Here is a 19,236-nt window from a genome sequence, read left to right as displayed (position 1 = left end):
TAGGTACACTTCAACTGTGAGAGACGGAATCTAAAACAAAAATCCAGAAAATCACATTGTATGATTTTAAATAATTAATTAGCATTTTATTGCAGGACATAAGTATTTGAGACATCAGAAAAGCAGAACTTAATATTTGTGTATGCTATGTGTATGCGACAATAAAGTATCTTCTTCTTCTTCTTCTTCTTTAAGTACATTTTCCAGATTTCCAGATTTACTTTCATAATTTTACTTTAGTAACAATTTAAATGCAGGACTGTTACTTGTATTTTTACAGTGTGGTATTAGTACTTTTACTTAAGTAAAGGATCTGAATACTTCATCCACCACTGACACACACACACACACACTCATAAAACTGAGTAACTTGAATTATTATTGAAAGGGCAACCTGTTTATATTGCTTAATAAATAGGAAAGTTTGCATACTGTGTTGTTTAATTTTGTTTGTCATGTCAGCAACCCGTAACAAACATCATAATAATAGTACCCTGTAGGGTGAGACAAGGGAGGGACACACTCAGATCGGGTTTGACAAGATCTGCATAGCTGTCCATCAATAGAAAATGTGATGACTGTAAACTTTCAAGTTTAGCTTTTACTTCCTGATCCCTGCAGGCAAGGCTATCTTTCTCATACAAGAGCCTGTTTCTCTTCTCTAAATCTTAACCACCCCCCATTTTCTAAGGACTTCAGCACATAAGTACTGAGCTTCCGTACAAGCAGACTACAGAAACTGACAGACAGCGGCGTCTGAAGTCTACTGGTAAGTAGAATAAATAACTGTACCATATGCTGAAGGGAAATTTATTGGTCATCTAGACACTTATCCACATCTAACCTTATATAAAAGGTAAGTAGAGTTGGTTTACACATTTAATGCATTTAATATTTTTGTTCAAAGGTCTACCTCATGGATTATGGTCTGATCATCTTTGTGCTCACAGGTTGGTGCCTCTTGTTTGATAATTCTGCTGTTTGTTTGAGCTAGATAACATGCTCTGATAATGCCTGTCTCACGGTCAGGGTGGACAGCAGACGAGCCAGTTTCTGACAAGCCAAAAGATTCCACTTCTTTGCCCCCATCCATCCCACATCTATGGCCAATCAACAACAACATCTTTTGAATTAAGAGAAAAAATCCAGGGTGAACACTTTGATACCCTTTCTCTGCACAGGCTATGATATTTTAATTAAATATATGAACATGTGGTCCTGCTCTAGACGCTCAAGTCTAAACGCATCATCTAATATCTTTTAGTAGTTGAACTGGTTCTTTTTTTAATGGTAAACAGTGAACACCAATTTACTGGGGCAGGCAGTGGTGAAGTTTGCAGCAGTTTTCATGTGTTTAGGTTGCAAGTTCCAAGACTTGGCTCCTTTCACAGAAAAGGACATCTAAGCAAAAGAAATTTTGCAAAATGAAATTTACAATCGGCACTCTAAGCTGCTCTGGTGGATCAGCTGCTACTTTGAAGTCTCTTAATGTACTTACTTATTCTAAGGCCCATAGCGGGCGGTTGGGTTGAGTGCATTCACAGCCTTCTTGGGACACTCGGCACACAGCAAGACAGATAGCAGAAACAGGTTGCTTTGCCAGTGGGTTGATCCGGTCCTTCTTGCTTGTAACTTGTAGCATCTGGCAACAGTGTTTAGGCAAACTGTGAACAGTTTTAGGCGGCAGGACAAGTTCTGGTCAATTGCTCAGCTTTGATTTTCTGATTTCCGCTTTGTTACTGCCTGGGCGCTCGTCTGATGAAACTGTTTGGGGTAATTTAAAGTCAATACAAAACAAAATAAGATTTCAAAGGAAACAATTCGTTGCTTTGCTACTCAAAATATACGTAAGTTGAACGAGATAATAACTTGAAACAAAACAAAAAATATATAAAATGTTAAGATACCACAAAACATGAGGTTCGAGAGACCTCGTAAATATAATCGTTGCTAAGGTAGATTCAAAAGAATAGCCTGGGGAATTTGCCTTGTGCATTCATCTTGTCCTCCATCTGGTTCTTCTGCTCCTGTGACATGCTTTCTCACGAGACTCTGAAACTATTTCAGCATCATCAGTTTTCCGGCTACTGCAGGTGGATAGAGTAGCTCGGCCCAGGAGAGCGAACAGCTCTGCGGCCATGCTGGTTTCTCACCTCACCAAAAGTCTCTAAACTAACTTCTTAAAGATCTTAAAAAGTGAATACACAATTAATTCGGATCAAGGAAAACACATAGGCCTATTCTAAATATTAAACAATTCATAATCATAATGCCAAAATAGCGGGAACAAGAAATTAGGTAATTAATACACATTTGTAAAACGATAATATGAAACAAAAGACAATCAGGTATTGAAGCAGTTTATAATAATTAGATTTAACAAAACTTCTACTGATAAAACACGATAATATTAAGCTAATCAAAACATGACAAACTAAAGTAATTGTGGGATGTTTCTATTATTATTATTATTATTATTATTATTAACTATTTAGCCGCTCAGATGGAACAGTTACTTAAAGTGGTAATTTTATGCTCATCATTTTATTTAGGGGTTGTACCAGAACAGGTTTACATGGTTTCATTTTCAAAAAACACCATATTTTTGTCGTACTGCACATTGCTGCAGCTCCTCTTTTCACCCTGTGTGTTGAACACTCCGTTTTAGCTACGGAGTGAAGCATCTCACTTCTAAATTATCTTTGTTGGGAGTTGCACATGCGCAGTATGTCGTTTAGGACTACTAACCAATCAGAAGCAGAGATGGGCAGATCAGTGAGAAGCAGGTAAACAAGGCTTTGGTTCAGCTGTATATCCCCTTACCAGCTTGGCAACATGGCAAGAGTTTCAGAGTGGTGAGTTATTATTCTGTAACAAAAGTCTCTTTCATCCATAAAGTTTTAACTGAGCTCTGTCTCTACATCACAGTAACAACTTTATGTCCATTCACTGCCTGGAGGGTAACTAGTGTTTGCAAGGGAGAGGAGAAGTGTGCTGCAGCTCAGTGTTTTTCCACCGGTGTTTTTGAGGGTGTGTCTGCTTGGCGAGTATTATAATGCATATTTCGCTGTGATATCACAGCACATGGGAGGAAAAGGCTGGACTACAAACAAGCTGTTTTCAAGGAGTTCAGAGCAGAGTTTTTTGTGGGAGATGGGAGATTCTTTTAAATCGTTAAACGATTTGGGCTTTTTCACTTTGCAAACCTATTACACACACAACAAAGGCCAAAAAGCATAAAATAACCTCTTTAAAAGAAGGGCTAACTGAACAAACCACCAGTTTAGAAGGAGTGTCATCTTAGTGACATAAAGAGAAATAAGCTCTGATTATGTGAAGGGTCATACTTTCCTTTGTCCTCTGGAGAGCGCTGTGACTCCATGAAGAGAATTTTAGCAGCCTTATCATTTCATAATTGCGTGTCATGTCATAGCAAGCATATTTTTTACATTACAGATATGAAACGTGGATCAGAAGCAACACCATTATATTTTTTTCACAATAGATTTGGGGGCTGTGGAAGAGAAGAGACTGGGGTTAGTTTCTTAAAGCAAAATGCATTTTGAGTTTTATGATCACGGCTGCGGAGTAGCGGAGCATGTATCATTTGGTTGGAGTGTGTGGGAGACCCATTTTGGAGACACCAGTTTATGCTTCTTCACCACTCCCAAAGTGGTTTTGTTATTCCAACTGTCTTGATAAACCTCCAGTTCATGGGAAGGTTAGATAGTCAGTTCTTACCTGGAATCTGTTAAAGCTGGTACTTAATAATAAATAGTCTTGAATGGCAAGGCAAGTCACTGTGATCCATAGGAGGATTAGTTTGTCTGTGTGTGATTTCTTCACAGCAATAAAACCCCCTTCCTTTGAGTTGTGGGTTGAAGGCCTTTTCAGACAGGCAGTTTCTGCTTTTGGTATGAACTCACCTCCTCGACATGAATGAAACAAAAGGGAATCTGGCTGTGTTCTACATAGCATACAAAAATCTTACCAACAAAGAAAAGGTATTGTAAAGTCCCACAGGATGGCTGATGCATAGTGCCTCTTAATGTTCACTGAGAAAGAGTCTAAAATGCTTTATAAAATAATTAAGTTATAAAAAACTAACCATGCTTTGTTTCAGGAGCACTGGTCAATGTTGCCTCTGAGCAAACTCGTCAATACTACTTTGTGAATACGCCACTGAACTGGACTGAAGCTCAGAGCTTCTGCAGACAGGTCTACACTGACCTGGCCACCATAGAAACCATATCTGACGTCAGTACCGTACTCCGCACCACACCGAGCTACAGAGGCAAGTTCTCAATATTGGAAACATATAAATAAACATACAGTATGTATAATCATATGTATGTACACAATAGCCAGGCAACAAAAGCCCTCAATGAAAAATAGAGGAGACACATAATTTAAGGGGTGGTCAATGAAGTAATTTACATTTTAAATTAATTCACCAGCAAATTTCAGGTGTTAAATAAAAAAAATCTGTTTTTAACAGGCAAGGCTTGGATAGGCCTCTATAATAAAGACTGGAGATGGTCTCTGAGTGACAACAGCTTCTATGGTGAAGCAGATACTGGGTTTAGAAACTGGGCTGCTGGACATCCCGTAAATGGACAGGAATGTGTGGGGATTGGAATCAACGTTTGGTATAACATAAATTGCAACAACATTCAACCCTTTGTGTGCTACAACGGTGAGTTTTCTTATATCGTAAAAATGAAAAAAGGGCTAAATAGATCTTCTGCATAGCACATTGTTAATAACTTATCTTTATTAATATATTTCCAGGTTCAGTAAATGACACATCATCCTTTGTAAAGATTGACAAACTTTTGAACTGGATCGAAGCTCAGAGCTACTGCAGGGAGAATTACGTCGATCTAGCCAGGTACAGTGTGCACTGATGAAGACTCCAACACATACAAAATAATACAGTACTGAAACAACTACTTAAGAACTGCTGTATGTTCTGTTGATGAAATTCAGCTTGTTGACAGATGATTTGAATCGTTTTTATGACTGTAAGGCACTTGGGGCTGAGTCACGTAGAATGATGATGATGAACATTGTGATGACTAGACAGTATTGGTAATAGAAGTATCACAACGATAGGTGATTTTAAGATGTTAATTAACAGCTACGTTGTCAGGTGGTAGAACACATTACCAAATTCTAAAATGATCACATAAGCTTCAATATTATATTTCCCAACAATCACTAACAATGCACTGCATTGTCTGATTTTCTTTTGTCTGTTATGTTTTACCTCTTCAGATATACTCAACTCACCCTTGATGTGTATATGCTACTGTTTCTCCCACAGCATACGAAATCAGGCAGAAAATGACATCATCTCAAAACTGGTAGATGTTTACTTATTGTGGATCGGTCTGCACTGGGAACGACTGTGGTCTGATGGGAGCACGTCTCTGTTTCAAAACTGGGCCTATGGGCAAACAGACAGCACAGAGCAGTGTGTCACCACAGCGTTCAATAACTCAGGACTGTGGTCAGATGATAACTGCTCCCTCACTTTCCCGTTCATCTGTTACTCAACAAGTAATGCATTTTATTTCTGCTCACATACTGTATAAAGAGTCATTGTTGCATTTAGGCAGTTTACGTTTAGATTTGTGCACATGGGCAAGTCTGTTAAAGCAGAAACAAGAATGATCTGTATTTTTAACGTTCTTCTGCTAAATGCTGTTTAGAAGGTTATATACAGCAGATAAACCTGTGAACATGTGGAAATCTAGTGATCAGGTTGTAAGAAGCACAGTATTTAAAAATGACATTCCTAAAGATATTACTTTTCTTGTCTGTAAAGTGAATGTTTAACATCAATATTCTGTCTCAGTTCCTCCAAACGCAGAAAGCTTCAGATCAATAGCACAAGATGAGACCAGCATCACTCTGCAGTGGAATAAAGTGAACAACAACATCAGCTTTATTCTCCAGTTTAATGATGCAGAGATCAACATCACTGCACCAGATGGAGATGGACCAGTAACTTACACAGTCTCATCTCTCACTGCTGCAACTGAATACACATTCACTCTCTACTCTGTGTTTGAGAACATCAGAAGCAGCGGAGTGAGCATTACTGCATTTACTGGTAAGATGTTTGACATAACATTTTCTTCTTGCAACTTGGGAATCTACTGGACAGTTAATAGAACTTACCAGCAATAGCAGTTCCCCTTCGAGGGAACTCGAACTGTGTCTGTTACAACACTATGGGAACGCCTCTAGGCGAAGCAGGTCTGAACGTGAATGAAATGACTCCAATCCTATTGGCCTGTTGCTAGAACGGTAAGGTGTGACGGAATAACCGGAGGAGTATAAAGCACACCTGTACACACTCATCATTAGCTTTTTTTATTCAGCAGGCGCTCTGTATGTTGTTTGAAGAAAGCTCCAGTCCTACAAGCAGTATGTCTTACCTGAAGAAGAAGTCTACCAGCATGTCCGGCAACCAGATGTACAGAAGGTGTGTTTTTTCTTGCCCTCGGTACATCACGGATGGAGATTCTCATGAGATGTGTGTCTCATGTTTGGGGATGGAGCACGCACGGGCAGCTCTCGAGGGGGCTGCCTGCGCCCGTTGCGAAGCCCTTTCCGTGCGGGTACTGAGGTCCCGCATGGCTCTCTTTTCCGAGGATGGCCGGATGTGTTTTCCCCGTGGCGTGGGCCCTGCGGCCGCTGAGGCGGCCCGGCGGCTTCACTCATGGGTTCACAGCGTGATCTGTCGGAGGATTTCAGGACAGCTGAGGCTGACCTTCATCCGCTGGCTCCGACGCTTCCTTTCCTCGTTCGGGAGCCCGTTCTCGGCTTCTCCCGCTCGCGGTTTTGGATCCGGAGACGCTGCAGCAATCCTACTCCGAGGAGGCGGACGTGCTCAGCGCAGTGGACGATGACTTCCGGGTGTCGGGGCGGCGTCATCTGGCCGCGCCCGACTATGACGTGCTGCTGGAGGTGGTGACTAGAGCCGTGGCTAAGCTCAACATCAACTGGCCACGGGAGGAGCAGACACCACAGGCTAGTGGTAGCTTGATGAAAGGTTTCTTAAGCACCACACGCCACCTCCATGCCGGTCTCTGCCATTCTTTCCTGATTTACATGATGAACTGAGTAAATCATGGGGCAGACCCTTCTCTACACGGCTTTCCACACCCCGATCACTGAACTACAGTAATGTGATGGGGGTTAGGGACCGTGGTTATGGGAGGATGCCTCGGGTGGAGGATGAGCTTGCGAGCTATCTCTCCCCTCGACTTGCGTCCTCCCTGGAGAAGCCGGCATTACCATCCAAACCATGTCGCACCACATCCACGCTTGTGGGGAAGGCGTACATGGCAGCGGGCCAGGCAGGTGCGAGCTTGCACACCACGGTGCTTCAAGCCTACCAAGCCAACCTGCTACAGGAGATGGTTCAGAGGGGGGGTCCCTCCGAGGAAGATCTGGCGGAGCTTCGCAGAACCACGAAGCGTTAGACGCAGTGCGAAGCGTTCCGCCAGTACCTCCCTCGCCGGTCTGGACCCAAGGCAGCTGAGGCTGCCAGGCGTAGGTCCCTTCCCTCTATGAGCTCCTACGGAGAGGAGGGAAGCAGAGTGTCGCTTCTCGGGGGCCCCACGAGGAGCTGGGGCAGCGAGACGGCGCTCTCACCCTCAGCCGTCTGAGAGACGCGATCTGAGGACCGTCATCCAGTCCCGACGGAGCTCAGGGAAGACCGGGGTAGGGGAGTCTTTCTCCCCTCCCGCACCCCCCCCCCCCCCCCCCCCCCGGAGGCCGACCGAGGTCCCCTCCGCCGTGGCAACAGGTGATGTTATCCCGCCGTTTACACGTTCAGGACGCACCTGCCACCACCGAGTCCGCGCCGTACTGCCTGCCCCGAGGGTCTGCAGGCGGACGGCATCCCGACTCACTCACCGTGGATCTTCGGCGGCTCCCCCCTGCCGTTCTGGGGCTTCAGGGGTCCACCAGAAGATCACACGAGACACCGACCACCAGCCCCGAGGGGCTGGTTCCGTTGGCAGACTTTGCAGACGCTTGGCGGAGCCTGACGAACATTTCTCCGCGGGTCCTGCGCACTGCCATAGATGGGTATCGACTACAGTTCAAAACCCGCCCTCCAAATTCAACAGAAGAGAGGGGGTGGTTTGGACTGTGGTCCGCCCGGAGCAAGGTCCGGTGTTGGGACAGGAAGTTTGTACTCTGCTGAGGAAAGGGGCCGTGGAACGTGTCTCCCCCCCAGACAGAGACGCCGGTTCTACAGCCGGTACTTCATAGTCCCCAAGAAGGACGGAGGGCTGCGTGCCCTATTTTGGATCTGCGGGTTCTAACCGGTCTCTGAGGAGATTCAGGTTAAAGATGCTCATCATCCCCGCCACCGTGACGCACATCCAATCTGAGGATTGGTTCGTCACGATAGATCTAAAGGACGCCTATTTCCAGGTCTCCATCCGTCCTTCTCACAGGAAGTTCCTGAGGTTTGCCTTCGGGGGTGTGGCTTACCAGTATCGGGTTCTTCCATTCGGCCTGGCACTTCCCCTAGCACATTCACCAAGTGTATGGATGCAGCACTGGCCCCGCTGAGGCTCCGGGGCATCCGGATTTCAACTTCATCGACGACTGGCTCATCCTAGCCCAGTCTCGAGAGTTGGCAGTTCGGCATCGAGATGTCGTTCTGGCTCGTCTGCGGCGTTTAGGGCTGAGGCTCAACGCAAAGAAGAGCGTGCTGGCGCCCACCCAACGGGCTACGTTCCTAGGGGTTGCATGGGATTCGACAACGATGCGGGCACAATTGTCTCCGGCACGTGTCGACACCATATTGGCTGCCGTGAAAGGGGTGAAGTTAGGCCACGCCATCACTATGAAACACTTTCAACGAGTGTTGGGTCTCCTGGCGGCTGCGTCCAGCGTAATACCATCTGGACTGCTGCACATGAGACCCCTGCAGTGGTGGCTAAGGAACAAGGGTTTTTCCCCGAGGGGAATCCTCTCCGTCTGGTTTGGGTTACGCACAAGTATCTTCGTTCCCTATCAGTTTGGAAGGAAACTTGGTTCCTGTCCCAGGGGCCCGTGCTGGGAGGGTCTTGTCGCCGGCTGGTTCTTTCGACAGACGCCTCCCTCACGGGCTGGGGCGCGGTCATGGACGGCCGCTTTGCAAGGGGATCCTGGCAGGTGCATCGATCCGAGTGGCATATCAACTGTCTCGAGATGTTGGCGGTGTTCCAGGCTCTAAGGAGTTTCCTGCCCGATCTCCAAGGCCACCACGTCCTGGTTCGCTCCGAGGAGAACAACACAGCGGTGGTGGCCTATCTGAATCACCAGGGCGGTCTGCGCTCGCGCCCTCTGGACAGACTGGCGCGTCAGATCCTCCTGTGGTCCCAGCAGAGGTTACTATCGCTCAGGGCGATGTATCTCCTGGGGACGCAGAATCAGGGAGCAGACCTGCTGTTGAGGCAGGGGCTGAGGCCCGGGGAATGGAGACTTCACCCCGAAGGGGTTCGAGCCCCATAGACGTGGATCTGTTTGCGTCTCAAGAGACTACGCACTGCCCGCTATGGTTTCTCTCATTCTTCCAGCCCCGTTGGGTCTGGACGTCTGTACGCTTTTCCCCCAGTCGCTCTGCTCCCGGGGTTCTGGAGCGGGTCCGCCAGGACTATCTCGGCCTACTGCTCGTAGCCCCGTTCTGGCCAACCCGGGTGTGGTTCTCGGACATCATGTCGCTCCTGGACGGCCCGCCGTGGCGGGTCCCTCTGAGGAGAGACCTGCTGTCCCAGGCGCAGGGCCGGGTTCTTCACCCTTGCCCCGCCATATGGCGACTGTGGGTCTGGCCCCTGAGGGGGCACAGTACCTAGAGGCGGGTCTAACAGCCGGAGCAGTCGAGACCCTCCTGAGCTCCAGGGCCCCGTCCACACGGAGGATGTACGGCCTGAAGTGGAGTGTTTTCTCCACTTGGTGTAGGGAGCGGTCGGTGGACCCTGTTACCTGCCCGGTGGTTCAGGTACTTGAGTTCCTCCAGGACCGGTTCTCTGCTGGTCTTTCCCCTTCCACCCTCAAGGTGTACGTGGCAGATATTTCATCTTTCCACACCCCTCTGAGGGAGGGGTTCTTGGGGAAACTTCCCTTGGTTGTACGTTTCCTCCGTGGTGCCCGGAGGATGAGACCTGCGACTCGGTCCAAGGTTCCCACTTGGGATCTGGCAGTGGTTCTTGGGGCGTTGGCTGAGGCCCCCTTCAAACCCCTGGAGTCAGCTGAGGCTAAGCACTTGACCCTCAAGATGGCCTTTCTCCTTGCTATCACCTCTCTGAGGAGGGTGGGGGAGCTCCAAGCGCTTTCGGTTTCCCCGCAAAGCCTGGAGTTTGCCCCGGGGAATATTAGGGCTATCCTGCACCCTCGTTCAGGATACATCCCTAAAGTGCCTTCTTGTGCGGCAGGGTCCACAGTGCTGCAGGAATTTCATCCTCCACCTCATGTGACGGCGGAGGACGGGAGACTTCATCTGCTCTGCCCTGTCAGAGCACTGAGTATTTACACTCTGAGGTCCTCCCGTTGGAGGAAGGCTGACCAGCTGCTAGTGTGTTTTGGGTCTCCCAGGGCCGGGCTCCCTGCATCCAAACATACTATTAGCAACTGGATTGTTCAGACTATTTCCCTGGCCTATCAGGTGCGCGGTTTGCCTTCACCTGTGGCTGTGAGGGCTCATTCTACCAGAGGCAAGGCGGCCTCTCGAGCCCTCCTTTCCGGGGCCTCTTGCAGGATGTTGTTTAGCGGCTGGCTGGGCCACTCCGCACACATTCATTCGGTTTTACAGTCTTGACCTTCCTTCGGCACCTGGCACTGGTGCGCTCTCCTCTTAGTAGTGCCACTTTATTGCACACAGGGGCAGGCGGGGTTTTCGGCACGGTTTAGTGGGTATCTCGTTCCCATAGTGTCGTAACCGACGCAGTTCGAGTTCCCTCGAAGGGGAACGTCTCGGGTTACGTATGTAACCCTGGTTCCCCGAGAAGGGGAACGAGAGACTGCGTCGGTCCGCCGCACCTCTCTCCCCGCCTGAAGCGCCTGCTTCATAGTTTAAGCTAATGATGAGTGTGTACAGGTGTGCTTTATACTCCTCCGGTTATTCCGTCACACCTTACCGTTGTAGCAACAGGCCAATAGGATTGGAGTGATTTCATTCACGTTCAGACCTGCTTCGCCTAGAGGCGTTCCCATAGTGTCGTAACCGACGCAGTCTCTCGTTCCCCTTCTCGGGGAACCAGGGTTACATACGTAACCCGAGACGTTTTTTCTTGTTACATTTAAACATTTTTCATATTGCTTCTTTATGTTATTAAGTTCATGTTGTCTTTTGCTCTTCCCTATTTTTTTCTGAGCACCTTTAAAAAGACACTGTTAACATAAAGTTATCTTGTCATTTTTATAATTATTTTCTTCTTTGTATAAAATAAAAATTTGTTTCATTTTATTTTAAAAGTTATGATATATCATCCAAATGCAGTGTTTGATTTTCAAGAGATTTTAACAAATCAATTCATCTTAAAATATTTTTCTTTCCATGTAAACAAACAACATCTTTCCAAAACATCTCTGACTCTTTGTCCTACAACCAAAGGCCCTAGTAAGTATTTGCATTTGTTTCATTCATTACATGGTCTGAGCCTTTGCCTTGAGTGCCCAATTCATTAATGTATTTTCATCAGCTTGACTGTAAATGATATCCTAATCACAGCTTTTTATCTCATGTTTCTTGTACTTGTTTTTTATTATTTACTATGGGCCTGATTTACTAAAGGTTTGTGTGAGTAAAAACGTGTGCAAACTTGATCTCACCAGCAAATTAACACGTAAGCTGATCTACTAACGGTGTGCACGCAGTATGACGTCTTTCAAAAGTGCAAGATAGCGCCTGTTGTTCATTTAGTACTTTTGCCTAAATGAATATGCAATTTGGGGCTTTTCATTGTTATTGTGAAAGTAGTGGGAGAGTAACATGTAAATACAGTTATTTACTACACGCAATGTGATATAACATTAAATAGTGCACGTACAATTTTAGTACCTGTTATAGGTGATTTACTAAGAATTATTGCGTAGATGACAACAGGAGCAAACACAGTGGAGGTGACAGTATTTAAATGAGGGGTTTGAGTATTTTAATGGTTTCCGCCATCGAGAGTCGAGAGGGAAAGCAGCCACTGCATAAAAACCTTGGTTTTTTTCATTCAGTGCGTCCCGAGTATGTGGAAATAGTATGTACCTGCCCATCCTGCCTGAGACTGCACTAAGTACTTGGGACAGCACACCTGAACTACTTTGGCAAAGCAGATACACTACTTTAGCAGAAACAGATACAGTGTGCTGGAATGACCCAGAGGCGAGGAAATGCCAGCAGATCGTGCTTCATCCAGCCAGAGGGAACAATCACCGACCGTCCGCACCGTGCCCAGTCGCTCCACGATCTCCTGTTCCTGGCCCTGTACGCCCCAACGCCCCCAATCCCTCTCCGATACCTACAATGGGTTGTGTCGCTATACCACCGGCGCGATGTGAACCGCTGGTGATCGTTCCCTCTGGCTGGATGAATTTTACGGGTGATCCATGCACTACTGCAGCTGGGGGCTCTCCGCAGCGCCACTAAACTTTCTAAATTCTTCCATCTCACGGAGAAAAGAAGTTAGGCAAAAACGATATTTGCTTTATTGGCATGATGTTAATACAACAGTATTGCCAAAGCTAAAGGAAAATACAATAAATATTCTATTCATATAGGTCATTAAATAAATAAGATAAAATAATTGTATTTCAATACATTGGATGTGGAATAATATTATCTAATATTGTTAATTTCTCTACGTTTTCTTTAATTACGGCTGTGTCTCCTTCTGGGAGCAATAACAGCAGCCATCTCTGCGCAACACTTGGTGGTTTGCTTGCACCTTCCTTTCAAACGTATTAAATACGTATAATTAGACTTGGTAGATCACATTGCGTGTAGTAAATAAATGTATTTGCATGTTACGCCCCCAAATTGCATATTCATTAAGGCAAAAGTTCTAAATGAACAACAGGCGCTTTCTTGCACTTTTGTAAATCATGCCCTTTTTTCGGGATGTTTGTAAATCCGGCCCTATGTGTTTACTTCAGCTGTATCTATAACAGAAACCAGTCGGTTTATATAAAACCACAGAATAAATTATTGTAAACACTACTGTACAGTTTTATAAACACATGATTTCACAAGTTTTCAAAGTGGTATTGTGTACAGAAAATACATGTGACTTTTTTGGTGAAAACATTTGATGTGTTTCATAAATGTGTTTCGTCAATTTTGTATGGATTTTTGTATATATTAAATATAATAACTAAGAATAAGCTGATGCAAAGACAGTATTTATAGTTATTATACTTCAAATGATGTTGAATACTTTGCTATATAAATGGAATCAATTTTCATGTGTTTCAATTTATGTAACATGTTTTATTTATGTCAACAGATTATGTTCTTGTTATGAACATAGAATTAGAGTCACTGACTCAGCTGTCAGACTCGGACCTGCAGAGCCTGTTGGAGGAGGTGAGACTAACTGTTTGTATTCACTTTTAATTCAAATAATCTACATCAAATTTTTTTGTTCAGCATTAACACTGTTTTATCTGTTGTCTTTTTTAAAATAAAGGCCAGACGATATATATTGTGGCCACAGTTGTCCTTCAAAGTGTTGCGACGTGAGATAAGGAAAAAGACAAGATGAACTGAAGGAGAATGGGTCTGCAATACAAAAACATTTTTCAAGTTATATAGACTTTTCACATTTTGCTTTCCTTGATGCAAATGGAAAAAAAAGTGATGATAGGAAAGACATTTTTGATTACAGTAAAATGTAGTTTGACTTCATTTTTCTGTTTTGCATTTACTTATACTAGTACTATTACTTTATACGTCCACTGTTATGAGGATTTTTTATTTTTTATGTGTTTTTCCTACAAATAAAGTTCAATTACTTTCTAAAAAATCTACTCTTTCTCTCACATGTAAAAATTCAGAATCCTTGAATATGCAAATGTTTTTCATTCGTAAAGTTTAACTACTGGACACAAGAATGATCCTACTTAACTGCATATTGGACCTAAATTGGCTTTCATTTACATTTATACATTTAGCTGACGCTTTTATACAAAGCGACTTACAATTGCTATTTATGTCAGAGGTCGCACGCCTCCGGAACAACTAGTGGTTAAGTGTCATCCACATTGGTGGATGTGTCACAGTGGGAATTGATCACAGGACTCTCACACCAAGGCATGTGTCTTATCCACTGCATTCACAAAATCCTGTTCACACGACCACATTTTAAACTCAGATTTAAGGTGAAAGCAGGGAAACGTTTACAGAAGATGAATGGAAACTCTGCACATACATCATTCAGCAAAGTGAAGCGCAAATATTCAGGTAAAGTAACAATAAGCAAAACAAATGTGATATTTTTAGTTTTGTCAGCCATACAAGAGGTCTGATAGTAGTGAAGTACTTTTAATTACAGAGTCATTAGACAACCAACAAAATTATTTTATATTTCACAGGATGCTAACTTTCATGATTTACGACACTGTGTCCAGAGGTTGGAAGACTCTTCTCTGATTTATTACGCGTTTTGGAGTGTTTACAAAGGAGTTAACTAGTTCACTTCCTGTGTGCCCAGGGTGGTCCCCGCTAATTATATGCTCTGTACTAGTAATTTAAGTGTGGACCATGCTGTGAAAATGACATGTAAATCAGATGACAAAGGGCTTACTTGCTGTTGCCAGTAGGTGGTACTATGACTTTGAGTGATTATTGGCATCTTTGTGTGTTCAGGGTGGGACTTTTATCAAGCATGCAAAGTTTAGTACAGATCTGATCATGTACATTGAAGTTTATGTTCAGTGTTTAATGACACCTGTTCTACTTCCTGTCCTGTCTTTTTTATGTAAATAGGTGTGTACCATAACATCAGTGTGATTGGTGGATTAAGTCTTTGCTCGGCGGGGGATTGGTGGCTGCAGTTCCAGCTGGTGGCAGATGATTGGCTGCTCCCTTAAGGCTTGCTATTTAAGTGGATAAGATGGCGGCGACCAGCGCGGGCGTCTTGGCATCTTCCTTCTCTCCCAAGAGGCCACAGTTTTGATCTTGTTTAAGAGTAGTAAGTAATCAGATTACTCTCTAATTAAGTTTATACTGTGAAACACAGTAATCAGATTACTCTCTAGTCATCAGGTTACTCAGTGTAAAACATAGTAATCAGATTACTCTCTGTTATTAGGTTCTCTCTGTGAAACAGTAATTAGATAACTCTCTAGTTATTAGGTTACTCTGCGTGAAACGTAGTAATCAGATTACTCTCTGGTTATTAGGTTCTCGCTTTGAAATATAGTAATCAGATTACTCTCTAATTAAGAGGTTACACTGTTAAACATAGTAATCTGATTACTCTCTAGCCAGAAGGTTACTCTGTGTGAAACGTAGTAATCAGATTACTCTCTAATTATTAGGTTCTCTGTGTGAAACACAGTAATCAGATTACTCTCTAGTTATCAGGTTACACTGTGTAAAACGTAGTACTCAGATTACGTTCGTGATTTCAGGTTACTCTGTGTGAAACGCAGTAATCGGATTACTTTCTAGTTAGGTTCTCTCTGTGCTATAATATAGTGGGCTAATAATACACTATATTATTACTGTTCGGGTTACTGTTTAATTCTGAGTTATAGCTTTATTTATCTAATTTTACTGCCATGTTGTCTCTTTAATTTAGCATGTTTTATTATGCAGTTTTATAGTAGGCTAAATGAACTTTGTTTGTACAGCCTAACTATCATGTGAATATAGTAGATTAGTAGAGTAAAAAACTCAACCACCTAAAACAAGCTCCTTTGGAGGGTCACTTAAGTTATTAATTTTTAGTCCTTTCATGAGAGTCAGAAGTACTCGAAAGCCAAAACTTCAGCTGAGAGCAGCACGAGAGCTCCAGCGATGGAAGGAGAGGAAGAGGAGGAGGGTGGAGGAAACTTTAGCTATTGTCTCTATTTATGAGGAAAATATCTATCTTTTTCAACATGATTTTTCTTACTAGATATTCTATTTGCTTGCGATTTAATTCTTCTAACCCTTCTAACCCCCTGTATATCTGTGTATTGAAATCTTGAAATAGCACTCCATCATTCATTGGTACTAAAATTCTTCCATACTTCAAACTAGTTTACTAATAACCTACAAAAACAGAAAGAAAACATAAATTAACACAGGTGTTCAACACAACACGTGTCTATTAGGTTATCATTACAGTTGCTTGGTTGTTCCTGTGGAATACATGACAAAGGTCAATCATGATTTAATACTCACAATCATCACATTTAAGCATACGTTAGCAATGCGCTGCTGGAATTGATTTATAAAGGCTTCAGTGAGACTTTCGGCATCTTTAAAATCAAGCCTGAAAGGTTGCCTAACAGCGAGGAGTTCTGCGCTGGCTGTTCCTCTGCACAAACCCAGAGCAGACAGTGATCTCTAACAGTTATAATATAAAAATAATCACACTTGATCCCCTTTTTCTAAAACTCTGTTTAAAAACACGAAGAACGCTTTTGCAAAATGTAGAATGAACATTCCTTGATGTTCTGATCCCTTTGAAATTCCCTGAAATTTAGTAACAGGTGGTTGTTGGAGGAGCGTAGGACAGCAGATTTATGAACTCAGTGTACTTGTGTTAATTAATCAATTATTAAAGACATATCTAGATATTTTATAAATCCTGAACTAAACTTACTCTGTCTTTCTTTTCTTTGGATTTAACGTCAGTCCCTATTTTCTTTTTTCTTCCCCCGTCTTTCTAATTTTTCTTCTACTACAAATTATCAACACTCCACCACCCAAACTCTTTTGGGGTCAGTCTTCAAACAGTTCTTTTTCAGAAAATGTTACAGTTTTCATGGCCTCTGACAGTCTGACGATTTGTGATGTTGATCATGCTGAGACAGAGAGCTCTTCCTTGGTGATGTCTCTGTCAGCACTTGGTCTCATGTGAGAGCATTTTGGCTGGAGTTCATTTCCCTGTGAAGCCTTCTTGACCTTTTAAACTCTGTGCTGTTAGGTTCACAGTCTTTAAGGTGATGTTTTCTTCTTTATGATTCAACTGTAGATGGTAGGTGTGGTCTGACTGGCTGCTTCCTCAGCACTGGAAAGACACTTACGTCAGTGGAGGTGGGGTTGGGCCTGTGGTGAAGCAGGTTGGCACGCCTCTCTGTATCACTGCTCGTTTCTGGCCCTCCCTCTCTTCCTCACAGACAGATTCTGCTGTGTCCATTTTCAAGCTGCTCTCTCGCCTTCTTCCTCTAGCATGAAACTCCAGAGCTGTCATCGTGTCCAGTGTAGCTCTGTCTCGCTGTTGTACGTTAGTCATCTCTGGGTATGTTGTGCTCTGCAGGTGCCTTGGTTTATGGGCAGACTTTTGTCTTTCTGCCATCTGTTTTAACTTTTCACTTCTTTGTTTGGGAGTTGTTGTTTTTTTTTCTATTCAAATCTAGCGCTGGTCTCTTCCTTATCTAATATAGCTTCTCTTTTTCCATCTCTCCTTTCTTTCCCCCCTTTAAAGACCCTAATTCTTTTGCCTGTACTGGCCCTTCAAACATACTTATATCTTCCTTCCACTTGCCGTATATGCGTTTCTTCATCTAGGGACAATTCATTGAAAAATGTTGTGTTTAATCTCAAGGAGCTATTCAACTAAAAAATAATCAAAGCAGATCTTACTAAAAAATAACTAACTTCAGTGACTGAATCCATACTTGAGAAACTAAAAACTATTCAAATATCAAATTAATTTTCTCACATCTAAAACAAAATTGATGGCTCTCAATCCCTTCTCTAACGTAAATCCTTCATAGATAATACCTCACATTGCTGCCTATCTCCTGTACTTCTATGTTTCAATACATTAGCAAACTTTATTAGATGTCATATCTTTATAAGTTCACTCCGACCAAAAAGTGTCTTCAGCCTGTTATTCTGAACTAAATTTCCTTTATTATCATAGTACTTTAGTAGGCTGTTTCAAATGAACTTTTCCTCCTTATCCAGTTGTTATATTATAAAGGCTCAACAGATCACACAACTGTCATATAACTTTTGGATCAGCTAAAGTTAGGGCTGAACTGCTCTCTTTTTTCCTCTCTCTGCCTGCTGTCCTCCCCCCCTAACAAACATTTAGCACAAACACTAGTCACACTCATACGCAGCTCCTGCCTACATCAATCATACGTTTGCACCCATCTCTGACGCACCAGTGGTTCTTAATTTGTGTACAACTTTGTTTTCTCTTTTTTAGTGAATTTAGTTCATTTTTAGCAAATTCGGTTCAACTTTTAACAATTTATTTTTGTACTTTAACTAGGTTCAAGGGTGAGGAAGCTTTCATAAACTTCACCTGGGCAGAGAATCCTGTACTCAGACACACTATTATGCATAAATTTTAGTAAAAAAATTTCTGCTTACCTTTTTAAGTGCTCGCATGTGTCTCTGAGATACAGGTTGTCTGTCCTTGGTCAAGGTCCTTTGGCCCCTGTTCAACTCTCCTGGCACAGCTCGACAAATAATTTTGTGTAAAAAATTCAAGAAATGGGCCAGATAAGAAAGCTTGAACTTTTACCAAGATTTTTATTATCAACAGAAATAGACACCAAGTAGAATACCAATGGAGATGGTCAGAGATCGATGCAAAATAGAGCCCCATTCTGTTAACAGAACAGAGACCCGAGTTGACATGAAACCATGTAACAACTGACTTTCAACTCCTTTTATAGCTCTGTTTCTTGGCATCACATACTCTCTTGGCTCTCTTTTCTGCTGATGTGGAGCTGGAAAAGTCGTAGCCTCAGCTGGCACCATGACCACCGCTTTCCATCCTTTCAGCTTTTGGTAGATTTTTATCACTTTTATTTCACTGTATTGGATGTCTCTCTTTTCTCATTGCTTTCCAACTTTTCAGTGGATTTTAATTTAACTATTATTGTTTTTGACTGCACTGCTCCCCCTCTCTGTGTCCTAGGCATGCCCTCCGCTGATCATACGTCATATGCAAGGGATACAAGCCTTAAATCCCAGCAGTCCCACATTTTGTAAGAAAACTGTTTCCACTTGCCTTGCGTTACGACCGCAGCACTGATCATCTAGAATATGAAATCCCTCAGCCA

General features: G+C 43.3%; 2 protein-coding genes across 3 annotated transcripts in view; both read left to right on the top strand.

Moving 5' to 3' along the window:
- LOC119912223 overlaps positions 1-19,236 on the top strand; it is a 359,916-nt gene that overhangs the window by 146,740 nt on the left and 193,940 nt on the right. The gene's annotated exons all lie outside the window — the stretch shown is intronic.
- On the top strand, positions 622-18,515 carry LOC119912230 (C-type mannose receptor 2-like). Of its 2 annotated transcripts, none has more exons than XM_038731327.1 (10): positions 622-769; positions 908-950; positions 4,124-4,294; positions 4,499-4,696; positions 4,792-4,891; positions 5,327-5,562; positions 5,861-6,118; positions 11,624-11,629; positions 13,506-13,585; positions 14,987-18,515. In XM_038731327.1, the coding sequence occupies exons 2-10, from the start codon at positions 917-919 to the stop codon at positions 15,008-15,010; spliced, it is 1,107 nt and encodes a 368-aa protein (XP_038587255.1). In that variant the 5' UTR covers positions 622-769; positions 908-916; the 3' UTR covers positions 15,011-18,515. The 2 variants fall into 2 exon arrangements, with proteins under 2 accessions (XP_038587255.1, XP_038587254.1); XM_038731326.1 differs by lacking the exon at positions 14,987-18,515 and adding an exon at positions 13,689-14,016.

Source organism: Micropterus salmoides, unplaced genomic scaffold (assembly GCF_014851395.1).
Source record: "Micropterus salmoides isolate LMB-PRFRI ecotype aquatic unplaced genomic scaffold, ASM1485139v1 Ms_hic_scaffold_2, whole genome shotgun sequence".
In the NCBI taxonomy this organism is placed as follows: domain Eukaryota; kingdom Metazoa; phylum Chordata; class Actinopteri; order Centrarchiformes; family Centrarchidae; genus Micropterus; species Micropterus salmoides.
The sequence above is the reverse complement of the archived record's forward strand: the minus strand, read 5'-3'. Positions and strand labels throughout refer to the sequence as shown.

Excerpts from the sequence above, each read along its gene's own strand:
- LOC119912230 (XM_038731326.1), top strand. The coding sequence starts at position 917 with ATGGATTATGGTCTGATCATCTTTGTGCTCACAG. Across the intron at positions 4,295-4,498 it reads CACCACACCGAGCTACAGAG|GCAAGGCTTGGATAGGCCTC; the intron begins GCAAGTTCTCAA and ends TGTTTTTAACAG. Across the intron at positions 13,586-13,688 it reads TGCAGAGCCTGTTGGAGGAG|GCCAGACGATATATATTGTG; the intron begins GTGAGACTAACT and ends TTTAAAATAAAG.